This window comes from Lynx canadensis, chromosome C2, assembly GCF_007474595.2.
Source record: "Lynx canadensis isolate LIC74 chromosome C2, mLynCan4.pri.v2, whole genome shotgun sequence".
Lineage (NCBI taxonomy): Eukaryota > Metazoa > Chordata > Mammalia > Carnivora > Felidae > Lynx > Lynx canadensis.
In genome coordinates this window covers 154,398,812-154,414,310 of record NC_044311.2, presented here as the reverse complement: position 1 = coordinate 154,414,310, position 15,499 = coordinate 154,398,812, and the positions used below count along the sequence as shown (strand labels likewise).

The 15,499-nt window shown below is 49.5% G+C and overlaps 1 protein-coding gene across 2 annotated transcripts in view; it reads right to left on the bottom strand.

Annotated features, from left to right (window-relative positions):
* Positions 1 to 366: 366 nt before the first annotated feature.
* The window catches only part of BACE2 (beta-secretase 2), a 91,828-nt gene continuing 76,695 nt past the window's right edge, over positions 367 to 15,499 (bottom strand). Inside the window, exon 9 of one of the 2 annotated variants that reach the window (XM_030329296.1) lies at positions 367 to 1,872. In XM_030329296.1, coding sequence (XP_030185156.1) covers positions 1,619 to 1,872 — 254 coding nt within the window. In that variant the 3' untranslated portion in view covers positions 367 to 1,618. The remainder of the gene's footprint in view (positions 1,873 to 15,499) is intronic. The other variant, XM_030329298.1, reaches the window with a different exon arrangement.

Genomic DNA, 15,499 nt, shown 5'->3' with positions numbered 1-15,499 from the left:
CACGACATGTATAAGTGGCCCCATATCTCTGTGGTTGTCTATTCCTCAGGACGGACGTGCCCTGGTCCAGTGAGCATAGCAAATGGCTGACCCCCCCTCCCCCACTGCGATGTAGCCTATTCTGAATATACGTGACGGTCCAGCCAGAGCAGAAACTCCAGTTAGCCCTCCCAGTAGGATTCCTGCATCCACCCAACTCACCCCAATAGCGATGCAAAGTGAACATGGACTTGGGCACCCAAACAAGAGAGGGGATATTGGCTTTCAACTGTGAACGCTTCTAATTACATCTGATCACAGAAGGCTGACTACAGAGTGAAGGATTTTTTTTTTTTTTTTTTTGCGAAGAAATTAGTTTATCAAATAAATGATAGCAAGAGGGAGGTTCCCCAAATAAAGATCGCACTGCACACCCACCTCGTCGCCGGAGACCGAACACGCCAAAGGAGAGCAGCGCGCAGGTCACGGATTTGTTCTCGCGGGTTCAGATGGCTACACTGGAGTCTAGGGGTTCTGCAGACGCGGACACATGGTCTGGAAGCACGGGAAAAGCCGAAGTTCCTTCAAGTCCTCCGCACATCTTGCGTCTTCCTTCCCCCTGAGTGTTGGTCACAAGGACGGGCATTCGGCCATTTCCCTACCTTCCTAAAAGGTAATAACCCAACCTACCTTCAGAGATCTGGAAAAAACAAACAACCAAGCCGGCGAAATAGGATCTGTTTTTCTCACCCAAACCCCACTTGTTAATTTTAAGTACGAGGACGCCTGTGGGATGATGGCCAGCTGGGCCCAGCGGAATGATGATTCTTCCAGCCGAGGGCAACAAGGGCAGCAAGCAAGCTGCCTGCGGCCCCCACCCGGGCGCGGGGCCCCGGGCAAAGTCTCAGCAGAGGTAGCTTCTTATTTTCAGACCCACGGTACTACACAAGCACGAGCACAAAAGAGGAGGCTTCCCTTGCACTCTACCATGATGGACAACAGGCTTCCCGTCTTCAGAAGAGGCTGGTGAAGACCGTGGAGGGATGTTCTTCTCCCGGAGGATTCGAGCTCCCATTCAGACCACAGAGAGACCCAGAAAAGGGTTCTGTTTCCAACTCCGAAGCGGGCAGGATGGTCATATCATCAGGCCCCAGGTTGCTCCTCCTGCCGCCATATTGCAAGGCTCCCGTACACTCTGATCCAGGTTGAGGCCTGGTGCCAAATACCCTTCCATGCAATTACTATGAAAAGCTTCCCATCAGCTAGGAGGAGTTACGAACCATACGTACTCCCTTCTCCAGAGACGGGAGGAAGGGGAGAATGAGCCAAAGCTGGTCTTGGCCGCACACTTAGCCAGTCTGGCATAACCAGTCACATAAAGCCTGAAGCCCAATTCACTCTGTTTTGGTTTAGAATGAGGTGTTTTTTATTATAATTTTTCTTGGAAGTGAGGGAGAAGAAGGAAGCTTTAAAATCAAGAATCAAAATACAGTGAATCTGGAAGGCATCTGGGAGCAGAACAGATTTAAGACTAGCGGTTACAGGAAGGAACCCTGCCTTATGACCCCAGCTGCTGCACCTGAAACGGAATTCTCCTAACAGAGAGTTCAAGGTCGCGCACGAGCTCGGACCCTGCTCTTCATTTCCAGCGATGCCGGACGAGCGAGGACTCATCGTTGACAACCTCGGGGTCCGGGGGCAGGCGCCGACACCGGAAAGGAAGTAGCAGCAGGACGATCAGGGTAAGAAGGATGATTCCACACACGCTCATGAGAGTGTAGGAGACAATCCACAAAATGGGCTCATTCAAAGGCAGGGCGGGGACGCAGTTGCTGGCTATGTCGTCTGTTGAGAAAGGCCCAGAAATTTCAGACACTGGAGCACCGGCAATTTCTGGGGAGACAGAAAAAGGGGGAAAATCCACAGCTGTGAGGGGCGCGGCCCATCTCCGCCGTGTAACGAGAGAGAACGCCTGCTCTGTGAGACCACGGCCTCACGGGTCAGGAGCCAGTGGCTCAGGCAGGGGACCTCTGCGTCAGCACGTTGTCACGGCGTTCAGCGCCCGCACCCGAGCACGGCACGTCCCGCGGTCTGCAGGTGCTGCACCCACGTGGGGGAGAGCGATGTGCAGAAGGGCACATCCAGAAGCCTCGGGGGCCCCGGCGAGGCCTGGCAGGGCCGCGGGGCCCGGCGGGCGAGGGCGCATCGCCCAGCGCCTGGGGAGGACGACCGAGACGGGGCGGCTGGGAGGGAAGGAGGGGAAGGAAGCAGGGAGGACAGTGGTATCTACGGCGAGGAGCTCGGCAGAGCCTGCCCGAAGCTCGGGGATGGCCCCGGAGCAGTCCGCCTGACTTCATGCCGCCTTCACGTCGGCCTGCCCCACACTCCCTCCGGGCTCCAAGACCAGCCGGCCAGACCGGCCTGCCCAAGAGAGTCCCCTGCCCCGTCATCTGCCCCCGCTCCCCCTGCAGTGTGTGAGGCCCAGAACAGGAACGGTATGTGAGTGCAACACTGAATTCGCAGGAAACACGACTCCAGACACCGGCTAGAGCTCTACCGCGACGAGGCGGAGGGGGTTAGCCTTCCTTACTGAAGGAGGACGGAAGGACAGCGGAGGAAGGAAGGAATGGAAGGAAGGAAGGAACGAAAGAAGGAAGGACGGAAGGAAAAGGAAGAGGGAGAGGAAAGAAGGAAGGCAGGAGCTCCTTCTGGACGGACTAAATGCTAAGATCGTCATGCTTTCTTCCTGCCTTCTTTCCTCTTCCTCTTCCTCGTATCCTTCCTTATTCCTTCCCTTCAGACCTCCTACTTCCTTCCTTCCTTCTTCCTCCTCCCTCCCTCCCTCCTCCCTTCCTTTCTCTTTTCTTTTTTTTTAAGTAGGCTCCATGCCCAGGGAGCCCACCCAGGTGGGCTCAGTCAATTAAGCGACCAACTTCGGCTCAGGTCATGATCTCATGGCTCATGAGTTCGAGCCCCGCGTCGGACCCTGTGCTGACAGCTCAGAGCCTGGAGCCTGCTTCGGATTCTGTGTCTCCCTCTCTATCTCTGCCCCTCCCCTATTCATGCTCTGTCTCTGTCTCAAGAATAAACATTAAAAAAAAAAATTTTTTTTTAACGAAAAAAAATTGTAGGCTCCATGCCCAGAGCAGAACCCAACACGGGGCTTAAACCCATGACCCTGAGATCAAGGCCTGAGCTGAGATCAAGAGTCGGATGCTTAAGGGACCTAGCCACTCGGGCACCCCGGAGAGGATTTCTCAAAGCAAGTCTGGGGGTTATCAGTACTGCATTTCTCTACCATCAGATTTATCTGCCCCTTTCAGAAGCACAGAATTTATGTGGCATTTTACGTTTTACTTGGAAAAAGAAAACGGTCTTGCCACCCACTTCACCCATGTTTAATCGCAGAAATGAATATTGAGCCCCCAAAAAACATTGTCACTAAGCATTTGATTTTTCTGTAACTGGAAGCCTCAAGACCCTAAGGTCTGCCACATAACATCTTTTTTTGGTGAGGAAAGAAAAAGTCGAACAAACAATGGAATGATGGCCTTAGAAGAAGGGTTTAAAATGGGGGAAGAAACAGACGTGATTGGAACATTTTCCTGCTCATGGGGATTGTGTGTGTGTGTGTGTGTGTGTGTGTGTGTGTGGACTCACAGCGTCCTCTGAGTCAGCTGGAAGAGCGCAGCAAGGGACCAGAGCCTGTGTGTACCCAGGAACACAGGGGCGCTGGCCTCCTGTCCGTCCAGACGGCAGGTGCCGCGGCTGTGGTCACCATTTAAACAACAAACTCTTGGGCCATTTATATTTCTATTATAATTTCTGCCTTTTTCTCCTGAGCTGTAAGAATCCTTCACGTAGTAGAAACAAGTGGCAAGTGCCTTTCCAGAGCAGGTCCTCTGTCTTTTAAAAAGCGTGTTTACTTTATAAATTGGGAAGCATGCTTAGTGCAGGTACCAAAACCAGCACCAGTGCAGAACGTGAGGCGATGAAAATCACCTAAAACCACTTTTGCTTCAAGATGGAGTAAGAGGGGCCACATTTACCCCCCTACACACCTGAAGCAACTAAAATACCGGACAAAATATATGATGAAACAGAGATTATCTGAAGATATTGCAAACTGCGCAAGGAGCCTGAGTCCCGAGGGATAGAGGAAAGTGGCCTTGAGAACGTTTCTGGGTTGTGGTGCAGGGAGGGGGACACGGGCAGAGGTGGGCAGCCTTCTGGGCGGGGGCGGGGCAGGGCTGGGAGGTCCGGGCAGGGCAGAGGGGCGGGGCTGCGGGGGCGGGGCAGGGCAGGGCTGGGAAGCAGGGCAGAGGGGCGGGGCTGGGGGCGGCACAGAGCAGGGCTGGGGGTGGGGGGCAAGGCAGGGCTGGGGACGGCTGGGGTTCACAAGGGCAGTGAGGGGCAGGAGGCAGCTGTAGACAGAAATTCCACACACTTCCAGAGGGCCCCCGCCGAGCCTTCAGCAGAGAGCCGACAAAATTGAGCGGAGGGCCCAAGATCCACTTGAAAGGCCTAGAAGGAACAGGGCTTGGAGCTCCTGTGCAGAGCTGACTACTGTATCTACCGCCAACCGCTCTCTGTCTACGCCGTGTCCCAGTGGAAAAAAACCCAAACCCAACTCGCAGGGCATGAGTCAGAGTACTAAGGGTCTCTCCTCCATCACGGGGAAAGGAACCACAGCGCTCTGGTCTGATCTTAGAGGCTTCAAAGCAACACGGGCCACGGGCGCCTGGGTGGCTCAGTGGGTTGAGCGTCCCACTCTTGGTTTCAGCCCGGGTCCTGATCTTGTAACCGCTTTTCTAAAACGCGGGGATCGCGTTCTGGCGGGTGGAACCCACGATCAAGGCTGACGGCAGTCCCGGCACCCGGTTGATGAGGTCGGTTGATGAGGTCGAGAATGACACCAAAGGAGTCTGGCTACCCGGGAGGGGCTCCTCCGCAGGAGGCCCGTTTAGACAAACATCCAATATATCCGGAGGCAGTTTATCAGCCTGATTAGTAGCCAAACACATTCTGCAAGAGGCCCTGAGATCGGGAGCCTGCTTTAGGGCCATTCACAGCTGGACGCAGGGTACCTCAGTCTACCTGTTCTGTTGCCTGCAGAAGAGAGGACTTCAGTAGTCAGTAGGGGAGTCTGATGAAAAACAGTAAAGGCAGAATTCCATCATGGTCCAAGCCACATTCCGACACATATATAGTCGTTACAGACCACTTCCTAGGAAACAGTCCTTGGCTGGGTTTTAAGTCGGTCGGGTCCTAGTTTCGGCCGGCTCCCAGTGGAGGTCCCAGGGCCAGAAGCAGCCAGACCAGGGATGTGGAGGGGATCACATCAGACCAATGAGGAGGAAATCTCATAGGCGGTCGTGAAGGTTGGCAGCCGTCCTGGTGACTTAGGTGGCTGTCCCGTGCCCAAGACAGACAACGTCGTACAAGGACAGGGATAAAGAGAGGGCATCCAGTTCCTGGGTCTTACTACCAAATCGACCGGGGTCCTAACTTCCAGCCAAAGGGCGGGCTTTGTCCTCCCCGAGAAGCAGCCCTGGACTAGAGGATTACAGCCCGAGCGACTGACATCAAAGTGTTCCATTAGGACCAAACTTCTCGAAAAGCCCCTGAAATGAGAGTAAAGGAAGAAGAGAGAGGACTCACCTAGTTCGCACCGAGGCGCAGAGCCCAGAGGATGGAAAGACTCACAGCCCCACGTAAGGGCGCCGAAACGATGAAATTACGGAGTGGGGTTCGTCAGCAAACGGCTAAGAAAGAATTCTTGTGACGTCTCTGGTGCAAAAGGTGATTTTCTTCCAGCTCGGGGACAGGACCCGAGGGCAGAAAGAGCTGCACCGGGCTTGTGAGGAGTGACTGGCGATATACTTGTAAGTTAGTGGGGGTGAGGGGCGGCGTAAGTCTCTAAGGAACTTGGAAGCTAGGCTTTCAGGACCTTGAGGGGCTCGCTGCTGCCAAGATGAGGTTACCTTTGGTCTTTAATAAAACAAAACCACCAAGGCAGTAAGGCAGCCAGGAGGTCCCTGAGCAAGGTCACACTCGGCACGTGTCAGTGTCAGTGGGCTGCGAGCTGTAAGGAGATTTAACTTCAGCTACATTTCTCTTGCCTTTGTTTCCCTCATCAATCTCGGGGTTCCTGAGATCAAGCCCCACGCTATCAACACAGAGCCTGCTTGGGATTCTCTCTCCCTCTCTCTCTGCCCCTCCCCTGCTCCCGCTCTATCTTCTAAAATAAAAAAAATAAGCATTAAGGAAAAAAAAAAAGCAAGACAAGGCAGGACTCTAACTTAAATGTGACCCAGGAACCCATCTGAAGCATATTTGCAAGAATACAGGAGTATTCAGCACCGTTTTGGATACCTGGACCCAATTTTAACAAGCTGGGGCTTGAGTCACCAACAGGCAATTCTCACACCCCAGCTGGGTGTCCACGAATTCAACTCAATTCTGACACTGTCTACCCGGAAGCAGCATCAGATCCCACCGGTGAAGGGCTCAAGTCCTACAAAGCTGTCCCCCAACCCCCGACCTTCAGACATCAGTTAAAAGCCCAGGTTGTTACCTATGCTTCTGACTGATGAACTACAGACTGGAGGTACCAACCACCCCCACCTTGAGCTTCATTCATTTGCTAGAGAGGCTCACGGAACTCCGAGAGACTGGGTTACTTACTGAATTACTGGTTTACTATAAAAGGACAAAACTCAGGGGCAGCCAGATGGAAGATGTGGCCAGGGCGCGGTCTGGGGGGAGGGGGAGGAGCCTCCGTGCCTGCAGGTGCCGCTCTCACCGTATTTCCACACATCCACCTGCCCCGAACCCTCTCCTTTTGGATTTTCATAGTGGGTTCGCCGCACAGACCTGATGGATGAAGTCACTGGCCAGTGGAGACGGCTTCCGTGACCAGCCCCTCCCTCCCTGGAGGCCAGGGGGAGGGACGGGAAGTTCCAACACTAATCACAGGCCAGCCCCACCCTTAGATGCTTTCCAAAGTCACCTCACTAACATAACAAAAGACAACACTCCTTGTTGGAAATTCCCAGGGTTTTAAGGAGCTCTGTGCCAGAAATGCAGGCAAATACCAAACACATATTTCTTGTAAACTGTAACATCACAAGCATCCAACAAGGTGAAATTCACAATGTCTGGCCTCCAATAAAAAAAAAAAAGAAAAAATCACCAAGTGTGCAAAGGAGCAGGAAAACACAATTCGTTAATTCACACAGAAGTAGAAAAACACAGTTCATAACAAGGGGGGAAAGAATCAATCCTATGAAACTTGGCAAGGAATGACACCCATGGTGGAATTCGTAGACAAGATATTAAAACAGCTACTATAACTACATTCCACTCAGGACGCTGGAGGGAATATCGGGCGTGAATAGAGACACAATAGCTATAATCAAGTCAGACGTGTTAAACAGACAGACAGAAGCTATAAGACCTAAGTCAAATTTCTAGAGATAAAAACTGCAATGTGCAAGAGGGGAAATGCACTGCATGATATTAATAGAATATGTATCCGCAGGAGAAAAAGACCAGTCAACTTGACAACTTGAAACTAACCATGAAACACAGAGAGGGCAAAATCCTGAAAACATAAACAGAGAACGTCGGTAAACTGTAGGGCCACACTTGGAGGACCCGGATGAGGGGAGGGATGGGAAGCAGAAAACATATCTGAAACAATGATACCCCAAACCTTTCCAAACTTCAAGGAACCAGCAAGGTCACAGATCCAAGAGGCTCAGAGATCCCCAAGCATAAGAAGCACGAAGCAGATTACACCAGTGAACTGCTGAAAACCGGTGACAAAGGGAAAATCTTAAAAGCATAGAGAGCAAAACGAAACATTCTGTACAAAGGAACAAACAGAATTAGAGCGACTTTCATGTCAGGAGTAACACAAGCGACAAGACTGTGCGGTGACAGCATTCAAGTGCCAGAAGGGAAAACCTTGTCAATCTAGAATTCCGTACCAAGCAACAGGGTCTTTCAAAGTGAAGATAAAGATGTTTTCCGACATACACCAGCTGCAAGAATTTATCACAAGAAGAGACACGCACAGCCTTAAGAAAGAAGGAAATTCTGGGACACCTGGGTGGCTCAGTCAGTTAAGCATCCTAACTCTTGATTTCAGCTCAGGTCATGATCTCAGGGTCACGAGAACTGAGCCCCCGCATCAGGCTCTGCACTAGCAGAAAGGAGCCTGCTTGGGATTCTCTCTCTTCCTCTCCCTCTCTCTCTGCCGGTCCCTGGCTCTCTCTCTCAAAATAAACTTAACACACACACACACACACACACACACACACACACACACACACGGATAAACCTGGAGGACATTATGTTAAGTGACATAAGCCAGACAGAGAATCTGGCTGGATCTCACCTACACGTGGAATCTAAAATAGTTCAACTCAGCAGCAGAGAGTAGAATTGTGGGGGTAGATCTGAAGTGAAGGAAGGAAGGAAAGAAAGAAAGGAAGAAAAGAGAAGAGAAAAGAGAAGAAGAAAAGAAGGAAGGAGGGAGGAAGAGAAGGAAGGGAAGGGAAGGGAAGGGAAGGGAAGGGAAGGGAAGGGAAGGGAAGGGAAGGGAAGGGAAGGGAAGGGAAGGGAAGGGAAGGGAAGGAAGAAGGAGGGAGGGAGGAAAAAGGAAAGGGAAGGGAAGGGAAGGAAAGGAAGGAGACAGGACCTTTGTGAGGTAGGTGATGGATATGTTAGCTTCCAGGGATCATTCCACAACATACACATCTATCAAAGCATCAAGTTGTATACCTTAAATGCATATAGCTTTCATCTGTCAATTATATCTCAATAAAGCTGACCACAAAAGGAGGAAACCATCACAGCCAACTGCACCAAAACCACGGCAAAGCCAGCCCTTCGAGCAGAAATCGGTGATGTCGGATGGAAACTGGGATCCACACAAAGGGAAGACGAGCCCAGACTCGGTGACCACACGGGCAATTATAACGACTCTCCTTTTCATTTTAAACACTGAAGAAGATAACTGGCTGAAAGCAAAAATAACACCAGTGTAGGGGGCGGTTTCTAACACATGCCTAAGTAAAACGTGTGACAGCAACATCGGGGGACAGGATGGCGAGACACCATGCAAGAACACTGTAGGTCCCTTTCCTACCCGAAGCGGTCCCCTGTGTCAATCAAAGCCACAGGCTACGAACCCTGTACCACCACCACCACACAACAGCCACAGCTCATAAACTCGCCGAGATCAAGAGAAACAAAAGTATTTAATCCAAAGGCAGCAGAAAAAGGCGGGGAAGGGAGAGAAGAGGCCAACAGAAAGCAGGTAGCGACGTGGGAACAGCATTCGTTCCCACATGAATCATCACATTAAATATAATCTAAGCCGGGGGTCGGCAAACATTTCTGGGAAGGATCGGATAGCATATGTGTTAGGGATTTTGGGGCCGTGTCCCCTTCTGTCCTGATTATTTTCACACCCCTTTAAAAATGTAAAACCGGGCGCCGGGGTGGCTCAGTCGGTTAAGCGTCCGACTTCGGCTCAGGTCACGATCTCACGGTCCGTGGGTTCAAGCCCCGCGTCGGGCTCTGTGCTGACAGCTCGGAGCCTGGAACCTGCTTCGGATTCTGTGTCTCCCTGTCTCTCTCTCTGACCCTCCCCCGTTCATGCTCCGTCTCTCTCGGTCTCAAAAATAAATAAAACATTAAAAAAATAAAAAAGAGAATAAAAAAACGTAAAACCATCTTCAGAGGTCGTAGAAAAAACCTCCACCCGCCAGATCCGGCCCGCAGGCTGCCATCTGCCAACCTCGGGTCTCAACGCCCCAGCGACAACGCAGACACCGTGGAATTAGATACCAAGCAAGACCCGACTACTCGCGACCCGTAAGAAGCCCACTTTAAATACAAATACTCAAATACGTTGCAAGACGGGTCAGGCTAACGGTAATCAAGAGAAATGCAGTGGCCGTGTCAGTTATCAGACGCCGCAGACTCAGAGCAAAGAGGACTGCCAGGGACGAAGGCACTCATTTCCGAAGGGTTCAGGTTCAACGCACGAACAGGGCACAGCCATACTAAGGGTTTACACGCCTCCTAAGAATTTTGAAATGTAGGAAACAAGAATAAGGAACCTGCAGAAGTTTAGGGAGACCTGCCCTTATTCTCAGCAAGAGCGCACGCGGGGCAGGAAGTGAGTGCGGGTAGAGGCCACCCCAGCAGCACGACCCGTCAGCTTGACGTCACTGGCAATTACTCCGCCCACGCGGCGAATATTTTTTTAATATTTTTTTAACGTCTATTTTTGAGAGAGAGACAGAGAGCAAGCAGGGGAAGGACAGAGAGAGAGAGGGAGACACAGAATCTGAAGCAGGCTCCAGGTTCTGAGCCATCAGCACAGAGCCCGATGCGGGCCCGAACCCACGAACCGCGAGATCATGACCCGAGCTGAGGTCGGACGCTCAACCGACGGAGCCACCCAGGCGCCCCGAAAATACCTTGCTTTCAAGAGCACATTTAACCAACACAGGCTACATTCTGGGCCACGAAACAAGTTTCAAGACATTGAAAAGAATTCAGTTCAGGGGCGCTTGGGTGGCTCAGTGGGTTAAGCGTCTGACTTCAGCTCAGGTCATGATCTCACGGTTGGTGAGTTCGAGCCCCGCGTCTGGAGCCTGCTTCCGATTCTGTGTCTCCCTCTCTCTCTGCCCCTCCCCCACTCATGCTCTGTCTCAAAAATAAATAAAAACACTTAAGAAAGTTTTTTTAATAAAAAAAAAAAGAAAAAAGAAAAGCATTCAGTTCATACTGTGCTCTCTGACCACAGTGGAATTAAGTAAGAAGTCAGAAACAGAGGGGCGCCTGGGTGGCTCCGGCAGTTAAGTGTCCAACTCCTGACTTTGGCTCACTCAAGTCATGATCTCACAGTTCGTGAGTTCAAGCCCCACACGGGACTCTGCTTGGGATTCTCTCTCTCTCTCTGCCCCTGCCCCGCTTGCGCACACGCACTCTCTCTCTCTCTCTGAAAATAAGCCTAAAAAATTAACGAAAGAAAAATCAAAAGAACGGGGCAGTCAAAAAAGTATGTCAACGAACAGCACACATGATATGATTTCACTTAGGTTAAAAGAGAAAAACCAAACAACAAAACCAAAACCAAGCCCAGATCTCCTAGGTATGGGGAGGGGGGGGGGGTGATTAATTGATTCTAGCATTTGCTCTTTGCTCTTCAAGATCATATACATTTTTCATATATACACAGATACAATAAAAATACATAAAAACCCTCAACCAACTCATATTTTCTTCCATGTACACGTATTCCTTTTTTTAATCAAAAAACATTTTTTTAAGTTTTTGAAAAAACAGCACCAATTTAAGGCGGCCAGTCAAAATGTATCATCGGGAAACAGATGCATCCTCACGTATTGCAAGCAGCTGCTTCACGTTAAAAGTCGGGCGCCCCTTTGGCTCAGCCTGGCTCAGCTAGAAGAGAGTGCAACTCTTGATCTCGAGGTTGTGAGTTGAGCCCCACGCTAGGTATGGAGATTACTTAAGTAAATCAATTTTTTTTTTTTTAAATGAAGGGACGGGGCACCTGGGTGACGCGGTCGGTTAAGGGTCTGATTCTGGATTTCCGCTCAGGTCACGATCTCATGATTCATGAGTTCAAGGCACACATCAGGCTCCGTGCTGACAGCTCGGAACCTGCTTGGGACTCTCTCTCTCTCTCTCTCTCTCTCTCTCTCTCTCTCTCTCTCTCTCCCCCCCCCCTTCCTCCCCCACTTGTGCTCTCTCATTCAAAATAAATAAATGAACTTTAAAGTAGTTCACAAAAATTAAGGGAAAGTTGATTTAAAATTACTTCTGGAGGGTATTTTCCATTCACTGGATGATCTGCACATTTCTTATATATATTAATTATTCTATGACCATGGAATAGATTTTAATTTTTTGTACTGAAATTATGAGGCCATCCTACATACTGGTTAAGAGCATGGACCCTGGGGTCAGACTTCTGGGGTTCAAATCCTACTTCCCACGTATGAGCTGTGTCACCTTAGCCAACTTCCTTAATTTCTTCGCCCCTCAGTTTCCTTATCTGTAAAATGGGAGATGGCAATGGTACCCACAAATCACGGTCTTCGTGAATGGGGACCAAGCTAATAGAAGGCACTTAGTACAGTGCCTGGGGTAAGGGCAGTGCTTCCTAAGCGTCACTTGTTAATATCTTGTTATTTTAAATCTTTCTTCAATGTCTTGGGTTAAAATTGTAACTATGTGTTTTCTCGGTTCTATCTTCCAGAAGACCCAGTTGATAATGAGCACCTGAGGAAGATCCATCAACTTACCAACTATAAAAATTATCACGGTTGGGGTCTTTTCTGCCATGGCACATCAAATAAAGTGATGGTACCGAGATGCCTTTCGAGCAGCCGTGGTTCACTTGGAAGAACATGCTGGAGTTCCAGGACAGGCATTCTAGACCCAGGGCCATTTTGTGCTGCAACTACACGAAAACCTCTTACTAACTACCCCAGGCCTCAGTGTTCTTTTTTATAAAACAAGGAACGGAGACTGCATGATTCATGTCTTTGGGGCCCCTTGGCTTTGCAATCCTTTGATTATATTCTAAGTAGATGGCAGAGGCCTCGCTCTGAAACTCTGTTCTTAACAGCTAACTTTCCTATTTTTAAACATGAATATGTACCAGATGATCCACTTTCAACCTGCACAAGGAAATTCACAGCGAAACGACTGCCACAATCCATGGTACGTCTCAAGTTGTAAAAGCTCAACTCTATACAGCTCTTGGGTGTTAAATGTCTCAATCTATAAAAAGACATGAGTGGTATTTCAGAAGCTTTGGATACATTAAGAGAGATCTGTCAATCTTAACGCTCTGTTATCCTTCTAGCTCTAGGACACTTGGCCCAGCCAACACAGAGGCATCTGAAAGTGCACCGGCCTTGAACGTCTGTCTGTCTGCTGCTGACTTGTGAGACTATCTGTACGCTGAAGCCCCAGGCCGGCCAGCACTATGACACGCGGTGACCGCCGCCGTATTTATCCGGCTCTGATCTGAGACCAGAATAGTGATTCTTTGTAGGGGTTGCGGGGGGGGGGGGGGGGGGGTGAGGCGAGGAGAGGCAGGGCAGCACAAGAGAAGCATCTGTGGATCTTTTTCCAAAATAACCATCACCCTCCCACCCACCACCATTCTGATACACCCTGGCTGAAAAAGGAGGGGAGGGTGTGGGCCATCATGTATTTTAAAAAGCTCCCCGGCAAAGTCCTCAAGGAGCTCCCACTCGCTGCTCTCCTTCCCACCCTGTCCCAACCCTTAGAGACAAGCCGAATCCCATAGCGGAGTGTGGTGTGACAAACACCAATTATTACGGAAACCCAATAAAAGACATCAAGAGAAAAGGGAGGCTCCCAAAGGTCTGGGCTCCACCAAGTGCTAGCTGGCACCGAGAGAGAACGTCCTCCTCCTCCCACACATAGAAAAGATGATAAACTCATATTTTTAAATATGTAGATGAGCCCGGAAATAGGTGCTAGAACCGGGGATCCAAAGCCCAGGGACAGGGGTGTGGAGGGGGATGGGCAAAAGACTTGACCCCAGCACCACGGAGATGGCTGGTAGAGGCTGGCTCGCTGGGGGAGGGAGCCGGGAAATTTCTGCCAACCAGGAAGCCGGACTCACTCTGCCAGAGGTCTGGGGGCCAGAAGGGCAAGGAAGAACCTCCTGTGAGAAGCAGAGCTTCCCTGCCACCGCCTGGAGCAGGGCTGGCATCGAAATTTACACAGCTTGGTGTAGAAATCCTGAAGTGCTCATCGCCTCACACTCAGCAGAAACAAATGCAAAATTGGTTTATGGCAACATTTTTACAACCCAAGGTGCACTGAACTCTCTCCAAAGGGAAAAAAAAAAAAAGCTTTCCCACTAAAGATAAGCTCACAACAAGTAGTTGCAAACCAAGTGAGAAGAAAATCTGCCACCAGAGAACAGCAGACACAAAACCAAAGAGATCAGCTCTCCGTAAACGATAGGAAAACAGAATATGCTGGAGATTACACAATAGCGGTGTTTAAAAACTCACTAAAATACTACCAAGGCTTTTTAATCAGGCTGATTGAAAAGTTCATAAAGGAAAATAAAATTGAGAAAGAACAGCAGGGGGGGCGCCTGGGTGGCTCAGTCGGTTAAGCGTCCGACTTCAGCTCAGGTCACGATCTCGCGGTCCGTGAGTTCGAGCCCCGCGTCCCCGCGTCGGGCTCTGGGCTGATGGCTCGGAGCCTGGAGCCTGCTTCCGATTCTGTGTCTCCCTCTCTCTCTCTGCCCCTCCCCCATTCGTGCTCTGTCTCTCTCAGTCTCAAAAATAAATAAACATTAAAAAAAATTTTTTTAAATGTGGCTTTAAACCTAAGGGCCTTAAAGTAAAAGACTGATATATTTAAATACATGAAAGCATTTCTTCAATAAAATCCATTATCAGGGGCACCTGCGTGGCTCTGTCGGTTAAGCGTCTGATGCTTGATTTCGATTCAGGTCATGATCTCACCGTTCATGAGATCAAGCCCCTCATCCAGCTATCGGCGTGGAACTTGTTTGGGATTCTCGGTCACCCTCTCTGCCCCTTCCCCACTCATGCATGTGTGAGCACATGCGCACACACTCTCTCCTGCTCTCTCAAGAGCAATAAATTTAAAAAAAAATACTGTAAGATATATCGATTGAACAGAATAGAAAATCCAGACATACAGACCTATCTCCCCAAATACTTACTGGAGTTTGGTATGTGATAATATTCAAATCAGTGAAGAAAATGTGGATTATTTGGAAAAATGTTATAGGAACATGGGATAATCATATGGGGGGGAGGTTTAATCCATACAAACTATGTCAAGGTAAATCAAACATAGAAGTACTTGTACAAATCACGAAATGATTTCAATAAACAAGGTCATTTAAAATGTGGCTTTAAACCTAAGGGCCTTAAAGGAAAAGACTGACATATTTAAATACATGAAAGCATTTCTTCAATAAAATCCATTATCAGGGGCGCCTGGGTGGCTCAGTCGGTTAAGCGGCCAACTTCGGCTCAGGTCATGATCTCGCGGTCCGTGAGTTTGAGCCCCGCGTCGGGCTCTGTGCTGACAGCTCGGAGCCTGGAGCCTGCTTCGGATTCTGTGTCTCCCTCTCTCTCTGCCCCTCCCCCGTTCATGCTCTGTCTCTCTCTGTCTCAAAAATAAATAAACGTTAAAAAAAAAATTAAACAAAATCCATTATCAGCAAAGTTTCTAAATAATGTAGAATTGAAATATGGATTATAGCTTTTTTCCCTCCAAATAGCTAATTACTCCATTACACCACAGAGATTCTACAAATCAATAGAAAACAACTAAAAACCCGACAGGAAAAAAAAAAAAATGGGGAAAGGATATGAGTGCCTAGTTCACAGAAAATGAGAAACAAATGCCCTAGACATTTACTTATAAAAATAAACTCCAC